Genomic DNA, 22,321 nt, shown 5'->3' with positions numbered 1-22,321 from the left:
TTCAAATGTTTTCATCATGGTTCATGAGACGATTGGACTTTATTCATAAGAACTGTGGAATTTCACGAAATAAACATGTAACATATTCATAATACCAAACACTTAATGTGGATGGACTGATCCAACTTCAGTTACAGCTTGCAGCTTAGCCCATGTTTTTTTGCTTGTCTTCAAGTTCATCTGCAAGTGTTCAGAATGGTTTTGTCAAATGATAACTTCTCTGCTCATTTCTAAAAAGCAGTGGTTAAGCAACTGCCTGTGTTAAAAGATCTTAAATATTCTGCTCACCTCAGCAACCTGCACCTTTCGTTCCCAGGAGCGGACGCTCTCCTCTAACTGGCGATGAGATGCGTTGGCAGAGATATACTGCTGCACATCTGGCACCTGAAAGGTGGCCAGCTTGTCCCGCAGTTTCCTGTTCAAAATTTCAGCTTGAAGTCGCTCCTGCGAAGAGAGCAAAGAGAACTTTTGAAGCAAACAAGACAGTTTATTTAAATTGATTTGAAAGAAATTTGAGGACAAAGTTTAACTGCTTTCACATTTGGGCTCATTATTACACCAGTGTCCTTGTAACATCACAGGTGAGGTTATTTCCATTGTGTTATGGCTGTAGATCAATATTTAAATGTGTCTGGGCTGACTGAACAGGTATAGCTTTAAATTCCATATTAAAGAACATTAGTAAAAGACATTGCTTAGCTATACTCCATCGGGAGTGAATGAGAACAGTATCCTTGTCCTGGTTAGGAGGCCCCTAAACATTTATCTGGGAACTCAATGCTGTGGCATCCACATCTGCTAGTTATGTGGCATACTATGTAGTTTTGATTACATGACAGTAAGTATTTATGATGGGTGGTGGTGGAGAGAGGGTTATGTGTGTGATAGATCACAAAACAACAAACAGATGGGTGAGTGTTGAAATGAGCCCATATTTGAAAACAGTTGAACTTCACCTTTCAAACACTTAGGCTACCATTTCCAGCACCCTCAGATCACATGAGTAAGCAAGTGCAAAACCAGCATACCACACAAAGTCTCTAAGTGGTCCATGAGTAACTTTTTTTTTTTTTAATATATATAAATAACAAAGCAGAGAGGCAAGGACAGTATCTGAGTCTAACCTGCTCTGATTGCAGCAACTCTTCCTCAATCCTCATCAGCATCTTCTTTCGCGAGGCAATGTCACTGTCCAACTGCTTAGACTCACTCGTTAAGCTCTGGAGTGTCTTCTGCAACAGTATACCGTATTTCGACATTCGAAAGGCCTCTATTTGTGATTACCACTTTTGTTTAGGTCAGACTGACCAATCAGCATTTAGAAATATATGTCACAGAACCAGGTCAGGTGTGGTGAGAGGTTTCAGACCTTGTACGTATTCAGGCTTTGCTGCGGGTTTGCCTGTTTGAGGTGAAGCAGGTCCTGATTGAATTTGTCTATTTGCTCCAGGCAATTTTTATTCTCGATAACAAGATGCTGAAAGTCCACCTCTTGCACCTCCTTGGCCAACTCCTGCTGCTGCTGCTGCTGTTCCTGCAGCTTCTTAGACTTTTTACACAGCTCTGCATTCTTTAGGCGGAGCCTCTGAATCTTTGATTTCTGTAGGAATGTGAATAAAGAGCAGAGTAGACTACACGAGAATATGAATTAGAATGAACGTGAATATGAGGAATGATGGACCAATGATTTTTCAAAGTAGCTTTGAAAAACAGTGGTACTATCTACGGAGTGGTATACTAAATTAAATGTGTGCAGTTCTATGCTTGTGTGGTACAGTTGAAAAAAGATGCCAGCTTACCACCACAGAAACCTTGGTTCAAATTGGCGCATTTATATTCTACCTGTCTTGGAAGTCGCTTTGGGTAAAAGCATCAGCTAAATGAATAAATGTTATGTAATGTAAATGCTTGTAGGAATGACTCTTCCATGATCCAAACCTTAGCGTTAATCTGTTCCTCAATGAAGCGCATGACCTTCTCAGTCCCTTTCACTGGACCTTTCCTCTCCTGCAGTGGCTTAACCACATCCTGCTCAAAGTTTGAACGTGCTTTCTTTACCTCCGCCAATCGGATGTCGGCCTCTTCCATTGTAGCCTAACAGGGGAGCAGGATAAAGTCACTGACTTTTCATTATCCACACTTACATCTCTCTCTCTCTTTCTGTCCCTCTTTTATCAGTGTCAAATCGGTATCTACCTCTGCTGATTAGCTGAAGCATATGAACTTTTGAACTAGTTGACTGGCCTGCAGATGAAATTTAGCTTTGTATGGCAATAGATTAGCATAAGATTTCCAACTCTATAAGGTCACATAACTTGGAGATTTACAAACAAACTTGTACTAAAAATGTTTGCTGGATTAATACGCGTAACTGTGAAATGTACAGTTGGAATATGTACAACCTTGTAGTTGAGCATCACTCTCTCTGAGCTTTGTTTGAAATTTTCCATGTCTTTCTGTATCTCACATATTTCAGTTTCAGCCACGTGACACCTCTGTTCCATCGTCAACACCGCTGGCTTTTCCTGACCCTGTGTCTGTGACTTTGGCTTTCGTTGGTGGCCCTGGCATCACAGAATTACATGATTATAATCGTGACAGCATTATCACACGAGCAAGAAAGCGCCAGAAGGATGTAAATATTAAAAACTGATTTCGAACGACATTGGGATTTGCAACCAAAAATTAGAAAGAGGAGAGTGGAGGCATTAGAGAAGTAAAAAATGTTTTTTAGTGCGTGTTCCTGTAGTTTGAGTGCATCACTTAAGGCTACCATCTGCATCTGGAAGCCGCCTACCCTACTATCCGAATCAGGTTGCCGTTTCTTGTCACGGGAAACCAGTCGGTTGAGATAATGCTCCAAAATTTCATTCTCAGCCCGAAGCACTTCATTGGATTGTCTGAAAAGTGAAAAAAAAAATCAGTTTATTGATTTCGGTTTTTAAACCAATGAACAGAAGAAATCCCACTTAAACAGGGTTGAGCAAAAAGAGAATTAGATCGCTGAGCGTGTCTGATCTTAATGCAATCGGTGTTGCGTTAATAGCAGTGAAGCGAGAGGCGAATAATTTGGGTTGAAGTTAATAAACCTTACCAATTAGCTAACAAAGAATTAGACGATGGTTACTCGCAATAATATCCAGTACCTCAGGTTTTCCACAAGTTCTTCAAAATTCCCTGTATCCTCGTCGGTATCGTCTGTCTCCCAGATCTCCGCCATGGTAGCTATGGTAAACAATCTGCGTAACCTAGTAACGCACCTTCCCTGTGACTGCGAGCAGGTGTAACCAGAGGTTAAAGAAGAGTAACTATTAATTGTCGTTCCCGTATATTAGTCAAACTGGCCATCTAATTATGACAACAACACATTTTGCTTTAAATAGTTCTGAGATATATACTGCATCAAATAATAAAATCGAATATGTAAACAAAACGTAATGGTACAGAAAACATCCTAAAAACAGTGTTACCCACAGGGTACGACACATTTCGTATTCGTGATATATATTGACAGACATCTTGCTACACACTTAAATGTGTTTGAACTTCCAAGAACACTAAAATCTGCGCATGCGGGGTCATGATATCTGGAATGTTTCCTGTTATACGATGAAAATGCTGCTGTTCTTTTTCCGGGTCACGCAAGTCTATCGCATCCCATTTCCCTGCGGTAAGCAGCACGGATCGGGAAGGGGTTCCGTCAGAAAACCCCTCTGCCCGACCTCCAGAACAGCCTTCCACGGGATGTTAAAGGGATTGTTTTTAACTTTTGCACACCCTCTTGGGCCTGGAGACGGTGTATGGCAAAGCGCTTCCTGGCGGCGCTATATTTACTTATCAGAATAAAGTTAGCGAGCAAGCTAACACATTGATTTGCACTCCACCCCCTCTCCAGCCGGCTGTACCAGTCAATATATCCTGAAGCTAGAGCTCATTTGTGATATACAACTTCGTTATTAACGGACTTTTCTTTTCCATGAAAAAATCGCTGCACCATCAGCTACACCAGTTGGAAGTTTCTTGAAGAACTATTAACCTGAGGTTGATCTCCATATTCTGGATACTGGATTTGAGGCCCATTGGGGGTGGGGGGGTTTAACCCGCAGTAATTCTGATTTAAGAAACCCCCCCTCGCCTTTCCTTTTTTGGTCCTGTTTTTAGACATAGATATATGTAAAGTTGTACTTTTAAAAGCACAGACATAGCTCCGGTGACCAGGAACAACCTTTTTCTTCCACTGCGTTTTTTTTTTTAAATTAATATATTTAAGATCTTTAACAACTCTGCTGTCGCAGCACTGGAGTACCCTCTTCACACTCTTCTCAGCCTATCCAACTGTCTCATCATCACCCTTGGATTCTGAGTCCGTTGAACTGCCTCTCACAATCTGGGCAACCAGCGCTGCTCAGTGGTTAGTTTTCGTAGCGCAGAGTGGTTTGATCACGCCAAGCTAAGATACCAGATAAAAAACACCCCTCACTCGAGCGCCGCGAGACCCCAAAGCTCTAATAGGAAGTCGGTGATCCGCGTCTCTAAAAGGTTGTTTCTAGAGAACGTTATCGGAGATTGGATCTTTCCCACGAACCGGGGTCCGTCGCTCGCCATGCCCGGCCCGGCGGCCGGCAGTAAATCTCGGGTGTACGCCGATGTCAACACTTTGAAAAACAGGGAATACTGGGACTATGAAGCCCATGTGCCCAACTGGAGGTGAGAATTATTTTAAAAATATTAGAGCACATCTCCTTGTGTTGCATACATGACTTTCACTGCTGAAATGTGCAACTGGATGTTTTCTGTGTTTTTCCCCACCTCAGTGATGTGTGGGTAAAACATCATTTTACATGGCAGTCTGCAAATATCTGGGCAGAATTTTACGTGCCCTGTAAGCATTGGTCAAACAGTGATGTTACTTCTATCTCTAAAATAGCTATGAGTGCATAAGGATGTTATATATACACATATAGCTTATATATATATGCGCGGATTCACAGTAAACAGTATTCCCACTAAACATGACTAGATGTGAGCAGTGTCAGATACATCATTAGAATGAGAATGAGTGAGTTGAAGATTTTGTAGTTGGATTACTGGGGTCGGTGTTTTGAGTCTGCGCACAACACGTTTCCGATTCTTGGCATGCTACAGTATTGATTGCACTAACTCATCAATCTGCGTGATCGAGCAGGCCCGTCAGAGGCTTGACACGGACGGGGAACTGACGTATGAACGAACCAAATGTGAATTGCATTCCTCTCTGTCACACTCCATACTCACATAGCTTGATTGCATCGGTCCTTCACTCCACAATCCCCCCCGAATAATCGGAATAGCTATAGAATAGACGTCGACTCATTTTATAGAACTTGTTTTCTCTTACTTGGTTCAGTGATTATTTATGACACGTACACTATTTATTATGGAGTTGAATTCTTCTTCTTCTTCTTCTTTTTTTTTAATCAAACATGTTTTTCGGTCATGGTTGAAGTAGGGTCATTCTGATGCTGTGGATTGGCAGAATGGAAGCAGTGGCCTCATTCATTATTATAATTAAGAGTGTTGACGGAGCTGTAGACTGATGCTTACAGTGTCATCGTTGACCCAGTGTGTTGGAGCAAATGGCAGGCTTTCCTGTGGCTGATGGGCAAAATGAGGGTCCTGATTCCAGTAACAGATGGTTGAATCTGTTTTTGTCCTCATCAGCAGGACTGATGCGTTTTAGGTTTTGTTTTTGCTGAATGAAGAACGCAACTGCACAGAGAATCTGTCATCAGCTACTCTTCCTGTACTCTTCTCTGGTTTTCAGTCACTCTTGTTTTTGTCTTGTTTGTTTGTTTTATTTGTGTATGGTATTTATCTTATCACCAATTTATCACCAACTTCTTCTTCCCCTTTGTTAGTAATCAGGAAGACTATCAGCTGGTACGGAAGCTAGGACGAGGGAAATACAGTGAAGTCTTTGAGGCCATCAACATCAATAACAATGAAAAAGTTGTTGTCAAAATCCTCAAGGTGAGTTGCTGTAGAACTTCTGAGGAACTTGCCTTAATGTTTTATTTCAGTAACCATATGTCTTAAAGCTGTGTGCTAATGATTCACCTGGCCACTTTTTACTTTAGATCATGGCAATGGCTTGCTAACACAACTGAACAACCATTTTATTGGTTTCTTACCTTCACATTGTATGCTCTCTCTTGGTTGAGCTATACAATGAGAATTAACAGCAATCCTGTTTCTGCTGTCATGTTTACATGTGTTTCTGTTTTTATTTTGAATACTCAAATTGCTGCTGTTAACTTAAAAATCTAAAGTTTTGCTTGAGATTTAGAGAATTTATTTCTATACTCGTAATGTAAAGGGTGCGTGAATCTCCGCATTGTCTCTGTAAACCATTAAACTCAAATAAAATTCACTTACAGTGATGGTGTGGAAAAGAAACACTGTTGTCACTGAATCGCTGGAGTGGCAGCCTAAGAGACATGTTTGTTTTTGTTCAGTTTGACTACCTTCACTGAAGCTATGACCCATGAGGTCACAGCACGGTCTAACACTGGTTGGTTTTTGCTTGTTTGTTTTTGTTGTTTTTAAATGCCCTCATAACCTAAACAGCCTGTTAAGAAGAAAAAGATCAAGCGGGAGATAAAAATCTTGGAGAACCTGCGAGGGGGGACTAACATCATCAGACTCGTGGACACAGTGAAGGACCCAGTGGTACGTTACCCGTCATCTGGCGGGCTTCCCCTCTCCCCCCCCCGGCCCTCCAAAATTATAAGACGTATACACAGATTACTCATTACTCCATAAGACCACATGGGGATTTGCCTTTGTATGGAGATTGGTTTCAGCTGTAGCTTGCTCAGAAGCTTTGAATTATATGTGCTCTCTAAATCGAGAATTAATTATGGATTCTTAGTTTTATTCACAGGGCTGTTCTAGAACAAACTGTACTGATTTTCCCTATTGCATTTTACTATTCACACCAAAGCAGATCTCAGAGAGTTAATCCAAATTTTTTTTTCTCCTCCCACATTATTTGTGTGAGCAAACGTCAGCTAAAAAAAGCTCTGTTGTAAATTGTCATCAGCAGTGAGTCATCTGAACAGTGATATGAATGGTTTCAAATTTCACTTAAGAAAGATTTTTTGTGTGCATAGCTCTTATACGATTCATTGGCAATTAAGGTTACTGTGACTTTCTCAGTGCCTACTGCTCCTCTTTGACTATGACATCCTTGATTGTTTCTATTTATAATAGTGCCCATTGACCACTGTGTATGATTATTGCCATAATTTCATAGTTTTCTCTCTCTCTCTCCCTCGCTCCTTCCCTCTCTCTGATCTCTCTGCAGTCCCGAACGCCTGCACTCGTGTTTGAATGCATCAACAATACAGACTTTAAGGTAGACATATTCATACATGTGTATTTTCAAGTGATTTGATGAATTCTTGCCAGGGTGAACATGAACAAGGAGTGTTCTAGAGCCTTCTAGAAAATTGGCAGTGTGCTGCATAATGCCTACAGCTAAGATATACTTGTGATTGTGGTCCTCTTCCTTTTACTGCTTTCATGGTCTACATATAGTGTTGAAAAGTTATTTTAACTTAAACTCCATGCACACATGTCACTTTTTTTTAATTTAGCTCATTGGAACTTTCTTCTTTTCATTTTTTCCTCTCCAGGAGCTGTACCAGAAGTTAACAGATTTTGATATACGTTTTTACATGTATGAACTACTAAAGGTAAGTGTATTATACTCTCTTTCTCTCTCTCCCTTGTTCTCTCTCTCTTTCTCTTTCCCTGTCTATCTATCTATTTGTCTGCAGTGTGTGTATGTCTTATCGTAGCTGAGTATTTTTCCTTTCACTCACAGGCCCTTGATTACTGCCACAGTATGGGGATAATGCACCGGGATGTTAAACCTCATAATGTTATGATTGACCATCAGTTGAGGAAGGTAAAGGACAATGTTGATTCTCAAAGCTGCTTTCTTTCATCAGATATCACTATTATTCAATGTTTTCTCTGCTCTAAATTCTGCTTTTAGCTCAAATAAATTGAACAGAAAATCACACCATTAATATTTGCACCATAAATCGATGACTGTGTTTCAAGTTGTAAGGCTTTACTGAAAAAAAAAAATGGTCATGAGTAGAATTTGCCACCAGGTGGCACCAGGTTAACAGCGGTTTTGGTTTTCTGAAGGCGGTAAGTTATTTTAGGCATTGCTATTCAGCGTCAGAGACAAAGCGCTCATGCGTGCTGTGCTTTCTGACTGTTGTGTGTATTTTTGGTTTAGCTGCGGCTCATAGACTGGGGACTCGCTGAGTTTTATCACCCAGCGCAGGAATATAACGTCAGAGTGGCATCACGCTACTTCAAGGGTCCAGAGTTACTCGTGGATTACCAGGTAAATGTAGCGCCAGTGTTTGTAGTTTTGTGCAAGACAAAATCATGTTTAAGTTTTTCATATAATTAGTAATTTAGTAATTTATTAAAAACAAACAAACAAATCAGACCTCAGACGTTCAAAGATTTTGGAATGGGGAGAAGCCAGACTTCTTAGGGCCAAGAAAAGGATCTTACATACGAGTGTTTCTCTCTCCTATGATCTCCAGAATCCTTCATATTCTTAATAATAATTGAGGCAAAAGACTGTATTGAATAAATAATCTCAGTACTAACTGTATTGTAATATTAAAGCATAAAGAATGTATTTAACTTTGTTAATGGCTAAATTGAATCAAATGCAAATGACACATTCCCCCTGCAGCTGACTCAGCATTTTTCCTTAATCTGTAGATATGGTAGAGAAATCAGTACTTTTCACATCCAGGCATGAAGACCCTCTAGACAGAAATTCAGTACTTTTACCCAACACATGAACACACACGATGCCACGTGTACAACACGTCCCCAAATACATTAAGTCCGTCAGTCAGTACTCAGGCTTTTTTGAAGACCGCTGATACAACCCGATTGTCACACAAGTAATTAGCTGTTTGATTTTGTACATTTTGGTGTTGATGATGTAGAAACGTGAAGTTGTCGTTGATTTGAGTGCTGTCCTGCTTTGCTGTGTTGGCAGATGTATGACTACAGTTTGGACATGTGGAGTCTTGGCTGTATGCTGGCCAGTATGGTCTTTCAGAAAGAGCCTTTCTTTCACGGACAGGACAACTACGATCAGGTAACACCAAAACCAACTTTACGAAAACCATCTCGCTGTCTCAGTGTCATGTTTTCCTTTGGTATACTTCACGTTTATGAGTGTAACACTAATTCTGTGACCTCTGCATGTTTGACAGTTTAGCTTTCAGACTGTCACCTGTATTGGCAAGACAATAAACCGCTGGTTGTAATGTAGTGCACTTTAGCTTTTTATGTCATGTGTGAATCAGCAAGATGATGGATGTAACTCGGCGGAAACTTTCAGGCCTTTTGTAAAGAACCATCTAATAGTTTAGAATTCACCACTATTGGAAAACACATCACTGAATCTTTTGAGTGTTCATACACACTTAAACACGTGCTATGTTTTGGACTCGAACGTTACTGAAGTACAGATTTTGTAAAGAGAAACAAACACGTGATGAGTATGATCAGGTTTCGTTATGGGACTGTTACGAATATTGGAAAAGAAACTTTAGCAAGTAGATTTCTGTCTGAACGTAGGTTTTATAGTCAGTGCACTGCACATATATATTTTGGAAGTCTTTGCAACTTCTTTTTTTTATGAACTTAAATTAGTTCTGCTTTCCTTATCAAATAAATAGAAAGGGAAGTATCAGTTCGCTTTTTAATTTGACTCTCTCATAGCAGAGAGCTGTCAGGGCTAGTTTTTCTACTGAGGACCGCCAAACCATAACATGTTAACATTTGACTTTTTTTTCTAAAAGCCGTTTCAAAAGCACGTACCATTAACAAATAAGGCACTTCATGTACAAGACATTTGAAACAGACTGATAACACTGATGTAACTGATTAAAGTTTAGTCACTGTTTATATTGTTTATTTGTTTTGACTGATAGAACTGGTGTAATTTGTTGATGTTTGGTAGCTGTTTATATTGTTTGTTCGTTTGCTTGCTTGTTTTTTACAGCTGGTCAGAATTGCCAAAGTTCTGGGTACAGATGATCTGTTTGGTTACCTGCGTAAATATCACATTGAGCTAGATCCACGTTTTAAGGACCTGCTGGGCCAGTAAGTACCACAAGGGGGCGCCTCAGACCTTCCATAGGAACACTTCAGTTTGATTGCCATTTGCCGTATGATTTCTGTCAAGCTAAAAGGCAGTGCAGTTTCGCGTTGCAATAACATTCGACGACACGATGACTTCCGGAAAATGACGAGGGTCTGATAAGACATAAACACTTGACAGTCCAGACCTGTCATGGCGCATATTTTGTTGCAGCCCTGAGCTAACACACATTAATCCGCTTATCATTTATTCATCAAGTATTTGGCAAGTCTGTCAAAGCAAAGATAATCCAAAAATAGGACCAAATACAAGAGATGAGAGAACCTCTTATAGAGTAAACTGTAAATAGTTGTAATGAGTGGTACATGGAGCCTCTTTAACCCTCTGGCAGGCAGACACGGAAGCACTGGGAGCAGTTTGTTCAGACGGAAAACCAGCACCTGGTTAGCCCGGAGGCCTTGGATCTCCTGGATAAACTCCTACGTTATGACCATCAGCAGAGACTGACAGCCACAGAGGCCATGGAACACCCCTACTTCTGTGAGTCGCACTCTCACACTCCAAACAACAACAACAACAACAACACAACAAAAACAACACAGTGACATCGGTCTGCCTCATACTGAAAATAAAGAGAACTGGTTATGAATGTTGGAAGTCATTTTGGGAGACAGGGCAAAGAAAGGCACAGATAAGTCTCGTTTTACTCTGGTTCAAGAAAGGTTTATTGAATATTGTATTAATAAACATATTTATGCTGAGTCTTGGTGGTGCTGTACATTTCGCGCTTCTGAAATGCTGTCTTAAACAAAATCCTGAAGAAATATTCTTCTGTATTTAGCCTTTTGGAGTTTTATTTTAATATCCACACCCTGCTCTCAGCTACCTTTTCCTAACGTTTTTCATGGCAAGAGTTTGAGGATATTATCTGAAATAATCTTTACTGTTTAAATTTTAGGCCAGTTGAATGATTGAATTAGTTTTTTGTTGTAGTATTTGCAGAAATATACATAATATTTATATATCCTTGATTCCTAATGGAAGGACAGTTAAATTTTTTACTTTTTTGTAACTGGGATATTTTGTGTTGTCATTTTACTGCACATATCAACAGATGAAACAACCCTGATAGCTGTCAGCAACTTTGATTCATTTTAGCCATTCAGTCATTTTTTTTTTCATTTGGATTTTGTTTGTGGTAAAATTCTGGAATTTTTTTTAAGTGAAATGTGCCTTTTAACTGAAAGGGGGCGCTGGTGAAGGTCATTCACGGTCACGGTCAGCTGAAGTTTTCACCCTTTTCTCTTTAGACCCTGTAGTAAAGGAACAGTCTCTCGCCAATACTGACGGCACCATAGTCTCCAGTGGATCCACCACAGCCCGATGAGACCAGGTACCTCCCTCCTAAAGCTCCCTGTTCATCCATTCACAGAATACCCTCTGTCAGCCACTGTGATGTCATTACTGTTATATGTAATTATGTCATTACTGTTATATACTGTATGTACTGCACAAATAATGGCCTCCTTTACTTTAGTTAGCTTTTTAGTCTTTCTTTAGTAGGTTAGCTTCCTTTTGAAACCAACGCAACACTCTAAATATGTCTCTTTACATACTGAACGCAGTGAATATCACCCCTGTCACTGCAATTAAAGAGTGATGTAACATGTAAATTTGTTTTTCTTTTTTGCAGAAAAAGAAAAACAGTCGTTACCTCAACTTTTCACCCCTTGTGGCAGAAACCTCTTCAAGTGTACAGTGAAAGTGGATTCTAGCCACGTCGGCCAGTCCCTCCTTCTCTCTTAAACTCACACACACACACACACACACACATACACACACACACATTCTGTCATTGAGTCGAAGGTTGGCCTGTCCCTGTTACTTGGCCGTTGTCAGACCTACATGCTTGAAGATGACAGTATAACAGTACTGCCTCTCTCTCTCTCTCTCTCTCTCTCTCTCTCCCTCCTCAGCATTAATATAAGCTCTCAAAGGAAAAGAAGCCCCCTGCTTAGTGTACTCCGGCCCCTCCCTCTTTTAAAGTTAAGCATGGAGAATGAAGAGCAGTTTTGGGCCTATAACCCCTGCCCCCCCCCCCTTCCCTGCCCCCTTCAACCCGCCCGGTCTGTTTGTCTGTCTGTCTGTTTGTTCAGTATTCAGCCCCTCTGACAGACCCCCCGGCACAACCTCCAAACACTGTAGTATTGAAGTGGCATGGTGGACTTGTTCTCTGCTCTACGTAGAATGACGATGATTATAATGTTAATGAAAAATAAATGATTTTTATTTAGATTCATATGTCAGAGTGTCATTTTTGTGAGGAAACACTGAATGAATGTGTGTACATGTGGGTATATGATAAACGTGTTTCTGTCTCTACAGAGAACAAAAAAACGAGCAAAAATGGCAAGTTAATGTTGTTGGTTTTTTTTTAATGTTTTCAGAGCACTGTAAATGCCAGTAAGAAAGAGTCATGTTTTGTATGCATGCTTTGTCTTGAAAAACACAAGGTCATTTTTATTTGGTATCCATGGCTCTGCCAAACAATACGGCATAATTAATTATCTTTTCTTAAGAGGCGTCCTGCGTGAGATGTGTGTTATCTCCGTATGATTGAACTGGTGAAACATGAGTAGTTAATCACCACAAACATTGTGCAATATACTGGCGAAGCGTTACCTGAGCTGTTTTAGTACGTGCTCCTATAAGCATTATGGGAGATGGTCCCTATTGTTCTCCAAAGAAAGCCACTGTTATAACGTCAACATATTCTAATTTCCTGTTAATTCTTTTATAAAACATCATCTAAAGCATAAAAAAGCATTTGAATGGATTATTAAGGAATAAGAGGAAACAACCATCTAAACAAACGCTGGCCCCGGGCTGGACCACTAGGGTAACTGGTGAAGTCCTAATCAGGGCACTGGGATCTGTAGACTGGTGTCTTGCGTGCATGATTCTCTGCTCACGTGAACCCAGCCAAGTAGCTGAATAGAATTACAGCAGACGATTCAATGGACAACCAAAGCTGAGGTCTTAGTGTCTTATATCTGTGTGACGCACCTTCTCCACTATCAAGCCCAATCTGCCAATGTCCAGTTTAAACCAGCTGTCAGAGGTCATTGTTCACCTGTTTCATGTTTGGACTCAGTGTCTTCAGTGTCAGTGTAAAACATGGCCCCCTCATCACTATTTATGTCCACATGATGTGTGTTTACTCCTACCCCCCCCTCCCATGACACTAACACAGCACGTGACATTTAGGCATCGGGTATGGCGCAAATTAATGGAAGTGCTCAGGATTGTTTGCTAAACGAGCAGCAAAGAGAAGAAGGAGAACAAACACAGTGCTTTTAACCCAGTGGTCTCAGAAGAGGGGAAAACACTTGTTGGCATGGAAATGACAGGTTCATTTTGAAAAGAGCTTCATGTGGGTAAAACATTATGTAGACGCAGAAGGAACAGAGAGCAAGTACTGACTTAAGTGGAAAAAAAAGTACCAAACAGATGGCAGATATTGTGGTGCACCAACATGTTTTACTACTGGCCAAAAAAAAAAAAAATTCAGAATTTCACTGGTATATAATGCCATGAATGACTGACTGTGATGAACAATACACCTGTTTCATATCAGCACAGGATTTCCTCAGTCATGTATAATTGTTCTCATTCATTTTTCTGAATAAGAACAAACAGAATGAATAATTCTTATTCATTCTCACAGGAAGCGTAATGAAGCAGACACTTTTGCTATTGGTTTTTAAAACGGGACATAATATTATTTTCACACGGTTAGCCTGTGACAGACAAGTCCTTCTTCAGAAAGTGGGTAAGGCAAAATCTGTGTTTCCCAGTCTTACTCTTGAGGTGCCTCAGCTGTAGGCTTTCTAGATCGTTCTCTGTTTAAATACACCTGAGTCTACAGATCTGTTCATTATCTGGTGTTAGAGTAAGTGGATTAGGTGTTGTAGAGCAGGAAGAGAGCCAAGTCGAGCCGTGTTGTGGGTCACCAGGGGCAGGAGGAAAGAGGGAACAGGGATCCATGCCACAACAGAAAAACTCCCTGTGTCAGTTTGTCCCTCCTGACTGGAGAGATGACAGTAACAGGTCTGTTGGTCGTAGTGACTGTAAAATGCTATGAAATGGACATAAACATGCAAGCTCTATCAAAACTCCAGTCATCAGAACTCCTACTCACACTGTTGTCCTTTCTGTCACAATATGAAGGGAGTAACTGTCTTAATATGGCTTGATATAAAGGGCTAGTGCTGATGCCTTTAGAGGACTCTGGTTATAGAGCGTTAGTTTACCATGCATGCCTTTGACAACAAAAATGAATAAATCAGCTGAATTTTATACTGAAAAACTGAAAAAAGCCCCCACCTATTTTCCTCTATTAAACCTGCTCAGAGAGACATCCTGGTAGGTCAAAGAAAAAATTGTATATATATATATATATATATACATATATATATAGCACAAATGCCTGGAGTGTGTATATATAACATTTCAGTAATAACAATATGTGAAAACAAAAATGTGAATATGTAACCAAATATGAATTGAAAAGTTAAGGTGAATATATGGATGAATCTCAAAGAGCCGGTGCACATGTTAATTCTCATTAACCATTTCTGGCTAAATTCTGATATTTCTGGGATCATTCTCTTCCTGGAAGATCCACTGACATCCCAGTCTCAGGCTCCTGGCAGAGGAAACCACTTTATTCGCCAAGCTGACCTGGTGCAACATGTCACGATTCCCCTAATCAGTAGAGACAACACCATCTCATTACATCAGATATCCACAGCGAAACCAAAACCCATTACTGAGGCGCATTAGTCAAAGTCTTTCATTTTTCTGTCATCTGATTATAGCACCCACATCTAAGTGCCAATTTCATCACTGAATCGTTTTCATTGGTTGGTTGATCTCAATAAACTTTTATTTCATGGTGACTCTTAAAAGACATCTTTTGGCGTGAAGTTTTCATCTTAAGACATGTCAGAGTTCCATAATTCTCCCTTAACATTCTTATAGATTACAGTCATTGTGACACATCTTTCAATTTTTATATAATGTATTGGCAGACTGGGATAAGTTAACTGTACAGGATTCCCATGTTTCTGTGCTTAAAATAGGCCTGTATTATTTCTGCTGTATTTGTGGTTTTGTATGTTCTTTTTCCAAGTGTTAAAATTAAAAAGAAAAGAAGAGAAAAAATTCCCGCCCTGTGTCGATTTGCTTATTCTCTCTGTCCGTGCAGGATTAGGTTATATCTGCGAAAAGTTTGTTTTTTAAAAGAGAATTACTGCATGTTGTAAACAGCTCCATACAGTATGGACTGCACTTAAAGCACTGCACATGAAGCCCTCCACAGATCAGTAGATCTCTAGTCACTGACCAGTAGGCTTCATTCTCTGACGCTATGGCGACAGTAACCGTACAGTACAGTGTGTCTGTCTATGATCTCTGTGGTGACGGTGACAGTTACTGTTGCGGTACTGTGTGTTTGTTCTGTTCCGATACCTGAACTGAGAGGGTCAGTCTAAAAGGCTCGGGTCATAACACACGCTGACAGAGAGTGTGGGCTCATAAATCTGGCTGGCGATCTGTTTGCACTTAAATTGCTCTTCGTTCCTCTTGTCTTTCAGTCAAGGACCTGTTTTGCGCTCTCCGTGGCCCCTTATGGGTAAATCTATCTAGGCGAGGGCACTTGTATGACCAAACTTACGTAACAGTCGCCGCACCACAAACGCAGCTGCACTTTCGTGTGTGGAGAACTTCAGGGCCATGAATTAGTGTTGCTAACAAGAGGCCAGACCAACCAATTAGGCTGATGTAAGTCCTTGAGCTGGAGTTGGTTGGACAGAAACTGGGCTGCTATCTGTGACATCATGGAGGCCAATAAACCAGCAACAAAAAGCTCTGTACTAGAACCCACGGCATATAGTTCTGTTTGTTCTCAATGCTGGATGCCAGTGTTTGACTGTTGTGCCTGTCCCAGCATATGACAATGAAATTCAATGACGCATTTTACAGTTCAACCAAAAGGATAAACTTTTAATTTGAGTTTTGGATCTTGAGGACCTCATAAGGATTAAAGACTAAGGATTTAGGATCTTCATTTTGTTCCACCAAAATAAAATAAAACAAAAACATGCAACCACACTGAAATGACATCTGGTAGAGACATGACTAAGAAAATAATCTTATGTCAGATTTGTAGCTTTGTACATTGCTTTAACGGGCGCGAAAAACGTTTTGAGACAAAAGAACTGACATGGCCACATTGTGTTTGTGAATTTAAATTTTTTTTAATCATACTCAGCAGAGAAACATATGTCCACAACACTAATACTTACTGTAAAACATTTACATATTTTTGTTGTACAAATTTGTCTTTTTTTCTTATTGGGAAATGTATGGTGAGGTCACATGTGGCAGGTGGAATTTCACCATGTTGGCACCCTGGGTCGCTCCAGCAGAGGAGGTGAGCAATTAGATTTGACCTCCTTTCCTCAAACCTTCATCGCCAAACCTCAGCTCGGTTACGGCTTCTGTTTGACATCAATGCTGAATTCACTGAATGCTCACACACAACACTGCACGTATTGCGCGTCACACAGCATCATACATGCTAGCGTGACATGTGTATGTGTGTGTGTGTGTGTGTGTGTGTGTGACAACGTGTGACTGGTATTATCAACTTCCTGCTAAAGAGGACATTTGAGCTCATTCTTCCTGCCCCACAACAACCTGATTCTTCTGCTCCTCACGTTCAGACAACATCTTCCCCATGAAAATTTCAGCAGGGCCTTTGTCGGACCAGCTCTAGCCTGTGTCCGGTCAGCTATGATCAGACTCTTGTTCTGGCCTTTGTTAATACAGAGCTGCGAGTGCTGTGCTTATCTGTGTAAGCTGTAAACAGTGCTCACAGCCAGATACTCAGTAGATTCACACAGGCCCATTTTCAGTCTATGTATCCTATATTTAATACCAAAAACACCGATTGTATTGTATTATTAATTGTATTATGTGAATTATTACTGATGGATGTTTGATTCGTATATTTGGTCACCTGAGATCAATCCACGATGATGGCTTTGTCACAGATATTTTTAGAGCGCGGAAATATAATACGGATATTGTTTTGAGTTAGTCTATGTTTTTGTTAATGCAATTTTATATTTTAATTATTTAATGCACATTAAATCTCACTTTTCTCTACAGACTTGCAGATTAAGGATTAGACTTCCTGGGGTTTTTTTTATGATCGTGAACAGTAACACTTATTTGGAAAAAAAATCACAAAACCTTAGATGACCTGCATAATTTATCTTCAAAATTATATTTAGGTGTATCTTTTCAGTTTGATACGTAAATATGTTACAATAAACTAAAACAGGAAAACAATACACTAATATGCTCAATACGTCCTGCTTACAGTTTTAATGACAGTGAAAGGAGACTGTGTGTAAAAACGTGATGAACGTGTGAGAACAGATAATCCACATATGAGAGAGTGTTGACTTCAACTTTATTATGAGATAAACACACATCAATACATATCAAAACTGAAAAGAAATGTGGAAACAGACCAAAGTTAATTGTTAAAAGAATAACACAAACCTTTTATTTCACATGGTTTATTAGTGGCAGCAGAGAAACGAGAACTGAGAGAAGAAGAACAAACTGAGTGTCTCAGTTTCAGAATGGTAATGCACACCGGTTTCCTATGTTTCCATCACACCTCTCAGAGAAAGAAAAAAAAAGCACACCCCCTTCCTCAGGACAAACAAACAAACAAGCAAACAAACGTGTGTCCCATTTCCCGGCTAAAGCTCGGAATTTTCCACAGGTTTAATTACAGATGGACCTCCAGACCTGGCCAGCGAGTCACCCGATGGAATTTCACACAAGCCTGAGCCCAAAGACTACAGTCTCACGGTGTCCGAGAACGAATCTGATGGAGAACACTCTTTTCAATGGTGTTTGACTGTCTTAATCGATAAGAGATGTTACACAAATGGGCTCTTTCTCGATGAGACGCATACTGGGGTTCGTTAAAGCCATTTCCCCGCCTAGGAGTCCAAGAAAAAAACCATTTGCGTTGAACAGTTCGGTTGCGATACTGGACAAACGTCCTCCCAACAAAAGGAATGCGGCGGGAGGAAAAAAAAAAAAATAAGATGTCTCTTTTCTTCTCCCTCAAGGTTTACATGCAGGATGAAATGGGGTGTCTTTCCCGAAATATGACTGACGCAGCCCCGTTGACCGAAACAGGCTTGTTGGGAGGAGTCGCTGTTGGTGTTTGGGCTTAACTCACTCTTTTTATGTTACTACTCCGTCTGCGGCGGAAGCAGGCTGGCAGGCACCGTTTCTCTGTGGATTTGGGGGATGGTGAGCTAGGAGCTGCCATCGGAGAGCCTTGTTTCCTAAGATCCAAGAAACATATGGGTTTTTCACTCAGAAACCCCTTCCAGCACCGAACATCCGATTTAACTAAGCCTTTTGAACACACTTGTATATACTTTGTATACACATCATTTTTTAATGCAGACACATTATTCAGAAGTGGGTTGACATTAGGACTAAAAGTTCTTTTCAGTAAAACTCAACCACACAGGCAGTTTGGCTGTTACAGCCAGTGGGTTTGTATGTGACTATAGACTACACACAGGGTGCATCCCACATCCTGTCTTAATTCAAGCTGAAGTCTTTAGGGAGGATCTCTGTTCAGTAATCATGGTTTTATAATACAAAAAAAGTTTGGTAAGAGGAGGATATTTTGCTCTCTTATTCATTGCAATTCATCTATACTTTCAGGTGAGAAAACACTGTTGTAACTAAGAAAACTGTTATCTGTTATTACCTTTAGATTATTCCCACATGCCTGCACGGACATGCAAGTGAAGCTGACTGGTATTTTTACTCAATTAAAATAGGACTAAATTCTGAGGCTTATAGATGTATCCTTCAACTCATATTTGGTCTTTTTTTCTGAGAGATTATTTTTAGTAAGGAAACAAATCTGAAAATAATTCTGCAAGAGAGAAAGCTTAACATCAGTTCCTCTGCTCTGTTATGCTAGTAAAATGAAATGGTATTCAAACTAAAAAAAAAAATGTTTCCCTAACTCGGATGAAGACGCTCATCTTTCTGGAAAGAACAACTGAATACAACTTTTAGATCAGAGATGCTCACATCCGGTCCTGGATTTTGGCCTTCCAGGACTGGACTTTCAGCTTTCAGGACTGGATTTTTGCCCTCTAGGACTAAATTTGGACAACCCTGTTTTAAATACATTCTAAAACAGACACACTGGGTTCAAAAATCAAAAGCTCGAAAACCCCTGTGTGTAAGAATCCAGGTTTGACAAACTGGATTAGATTAGGTTCAACTTTACTGTCATTGTGCAGAGTACGGGTACAAATCCAATGAACTGCAGAATTAGAATGAGTCCTTGATAGTAAGAATTTCTTGCTCTAAACCTGCAGACACTGTCCCTCAGAAATGGATTAAGACTGCAGAGCGCAGAGGACATTAGTAACATTTAATTCTCACCTCGTTGCAGTTGCAGCTGCGGCTTCTCGGGCGCGCACCTGTCTCATGATGCGTAACATGCGGCAGATCTGCCGTAGGGTCATCTTTGGGGCGTGGCAGCCTAGGCGAGGGCGCGGGGCCCCGCGGGGCCCGTGATAGGTCAGAAGGGACATATAGGCTCCACCACGTCCCTTTCCAAAAAGTTGCAAGGGTTGCACGCTGCTTCGGGCATAGCAGGAGGCACACTGCAAAATTGAGAAGTGGTTACATAGACTTTGATATTTATCTTTCAACAATCAGATAAGTGAGACGAAAAACGCAGGCCGAGGTGAACCACAACCGAAAATTTAAAACTGTCAGAGAACTTTCAATAAGCCCACAAAATGAATTACTCATTCACTGCGGTAGATCTGATGACTTCCACTTCTAGTGAGGAACACAATTAATTAACTCCATCCTGTGCAATCCAAACCCTTACCGACATGCACGCACACACTCACTCACACATGCACAGACTGGAAAGGATCTGTGATACTGTAAAATTCCAGATGAACAGATTCTTTCATTAAAGACCCGATTGTCAGAGAACACAGGCATGGAACACACACGTCAAGGGATCGGACAGATGTTTAAATCCAGTCTAAATCCAGCCTAATGGTTTACATACGGTAACAACAACGATCTCATTACACTGAAGATGCTTAGACGCCTAAAACCTCCTAATCCCCTTTCAATTCACTACCACTGACAGTTACACCGCACTCTAACCTATCATCTCCTGTTGCCAGCATCAGCACTATTCACATTCACAGGTTCTCTTAGACCATTATGCCTGTCAATCATCAGGTTCCCTAACAACCGAGTTCCAAGGTTCCAGGTTCCAGACTAAATGAACCAATAGTGACTTGGTGCAGACATTGTTTTTGTTTTTAACATCCCTTTCATTTCACCCATAAGAACTGCAAACTTTGCAATGTTTGGAATACATCAAATGACTCTTGATGGTTGAATCCCTCTCCGCTAAAAAAAAATGTCACCTAGAAAAACGCTACTATTGAAATACTTACCGGAACGACAGTTGCCATGGTGTAACAATGTCTTAGGTCTGTCTTTCTTGGAGAGATGCTCGTGAGTTATCAGAACCTTTGAACCGCTAAGAATTGGCATGGTACTCTTATACCAACATGGCTACTCTACAGCCTGGGATATGACCAATCAGAGAAGACAAGGACAAAAGCACAGCCCTCTAGCTCTGACATCACAATGTGACCTCATCTTATCTGTTCATCAACGCCCCATACGCAGCGAGAACAAGGGGCTAGGCTGGTTCACGTTTCAGCTACTGAGCGCCACTAACAAACAGTTAATTATTAAACCTCCTTTTGTCCCTCAAGGTAAATTTAGACGCTTGGGGCAGGACTTAAGAATGATTCTAAGAAAGATGAAGGGAGAAGAGATAAATGTCAGACTACTCAGAGACGAACTTTGCCCTTACACCCAACCGACAGTAACTAATGGTCTGGTCAGATGTACAGTGTCTGTTATGACAAGACTGATAAGACTGAATAAACTCACAGAATGATGCCTTACAAAGACCAGTATTAATGAGAAATGACAGACAACAGTGAAAGATTACTCATCACACACAAATATAGATTACGGAAATGTACTTATGATAACATGGTTCAGTTCTCTGGAGCATCCAGGTCCAGGTCCAATAAACATCACACACACATCACACTCCTAGAAACTTCTGACAGCATACTAATGACAAAGAGAAACTTATAACAATAGCAATGAGAAACCCATTAGAATAAGCACTTCTGAAAATATTTACAGAAGCAAAAAACATTAACACAAACAAATTTTGTAAACACAAATAGCTAAGTTTGTCATTTCTCCATGGCTGTGGCATGTGTTAGTCCACCATATAACTCCAATGATTTAGAAATGCCTATCACCTAGCACAGGTGTCCACACTTCATTGGGTAAATGACACTCTTCTTTAACAAAATCCCAAAACACCATATGCCTATCTAATCAGAACATACAGAACATACCAAAAGATGCAACAAAAAACAACAAAGCTGACAAGTCCGAGATAAATTAAGAATGGCTATACATCATAAACTGAGCTCCTGGATGAAACACTGTAATACCGTTAGCTTTCTCACACACGCGCGCCCGCGTTTTAACCACATCTTTTCACAAATTTGGAAAATCTTCCACACCTTACACAGCCTATGGGACACAACAAACGTCTGGAAACACAACCATCGAACACAGCAATACATGTTTACTGCTGTCGTCACTACAAGTGTAAAATAAAATAGTGCTTAGTACCCTCTTATCTTAAGAAAATCTGCACGACAATAGGTATTCATTGTCGATTGAACTAAAACTCTCATTGCTGTGATAACCGATCTAAGAATGGCCAAAAGAACATAAACGCCATTCTTCTGATACTTTTTTGAATCAATCCTGCCACCTTGAGGCGAAACTCAGGGCGACCGCGAAACTTCTGTGATAACTGCCTAACCCACAAGTGACTGTAACCTTAATATCATAGGGGTAATT

At 40.4% G+C, this 22,321-nt stretch overlaps 2 protein-coding genes across 2 annotated transcripts; one reads left to right on the top strand and one right to left on the bottom strand.

Moving 5' to 3' along the window:
* Nucleotides 1-261: 261 nt before the first annotated feature.
* On the bottom strand, nucleotides 262-2,782 carry cfap263 (cilia and flagella associated protein 263). Its single transcript, XM_030787572.1, has 6 exons — nucleotides 2,774-2,782; nucleotides 2,403-2,564; nucleotides 1,939-2,094; nucleotides 1,370-1,600; nucleotides 1,125-1,232; nucleotides 262-444 (listed from the first exon to the last, which is right to left on the bottom strand). The coding sequence occupies exons 1-6, from the start codon at nucleotides 2,780-2,782 to the stop codon at nucleotides 262-264; spliced, it is 849 nt and encodes a 282-aa protein (XP_030643432.1).
* Nucleotides 2,783-4,603: 1,821 nt separating this feature from the next.
* csnk2a2b (casein kinase 2, alpha prime polypeptide b) lies at nucleotides 4,604-12,005 on the top strand. The gene is made up of 12 exons (XM_030775167.1): nucleotides 4,604-4,707; nucleotides 5,898-6,009; nucleotides 6,607-6,708; nucleotides 7,346-7,396; nucleotides 7,677-7,736; nucleotides 7,868-7,951; nucleotides 8,294-8,404; nucleotides 9,083-9,184; nucleotides 10,097-10,197; nucleotides 10,587-10,735; nucleotides 11,506-11,588; nucleotides 11,889-12,005. The coding sequence occupies exons 1-11, from the start codon at nucleotides 4,604-4,606 to the stop codon at nucleotides 11,580-11,582; spliced, it is 1,053 nt and encodes a 350-aa protein (XP_030631027.1). The 3' UTR covers nucleotides 11,583-11,588; nucleotides 11,889-12,005.
* Nucleotides 12,006-22,321: the final 10,316 nt, after the last annotated feature.

The sequence above is a fragment of the Chanos chanos genome, chromosome 1, assembly GCF_902362185.1.
Source record: "Chanos chanos chromosome 1, fChaCha1.1, whole genome shotgun sequence".
Lineage (NCBI taxonomy): Eukaryota > Metazoa > Chordata > Actinopteri > Gonorynchiformes > Chanidae > Chanos > Chanos chanos.
This window is presented reverse-complemented; position numbering and strand designations above follow the sequence as displayed.

What these genes read in the sequence shown, in the direction of transcription:
- cfap263 (XM_030787572.1), bottom strand. An exon ending in GAGTGATGCTCAACTACAAG is followed by an intron (nt 2,095 to 2,402) that starts GTTGTACATATT and finishes CTCCCCTGTTAG; the next exon opens with GCTACAATGGAAGAGGCCGA. An exon ending in AGTTGCTGCAATCAGAGCAG is followed by an intron (nt 445 to 1,124) that starts GTTAGACTCAGA and finishes CTCTCTTCGCAG; the next exon opens with GAGCGACTTCAAGCTGAAAT.
- csnk2a2b (XM_030775167.1), top strand. Translation starts at nt 4,604, where the DNA reads ATGCCCGGCCCGGCGGCCGGCAGTAAATCTCGGGTGTACGCCGATGTC. An exon ending in GCCCATGTGCCCAACTGGAG is followed by an intron (nt 4,708 to 5,897) that starts GTGAGAATTATT and finishes CCCCTTTGTTAG; the next exon opens with TAATCAGGAAGACTATCAGC. An exon ending in TCAACAATACAGACTTTAAG is followed by an intron (nt 7,397 to 7,676) that starts GTAGACATATTC and finishes TTTCCTCTCCAG; the next exon opens with GAGCTGTACCAGAAGTTAAC.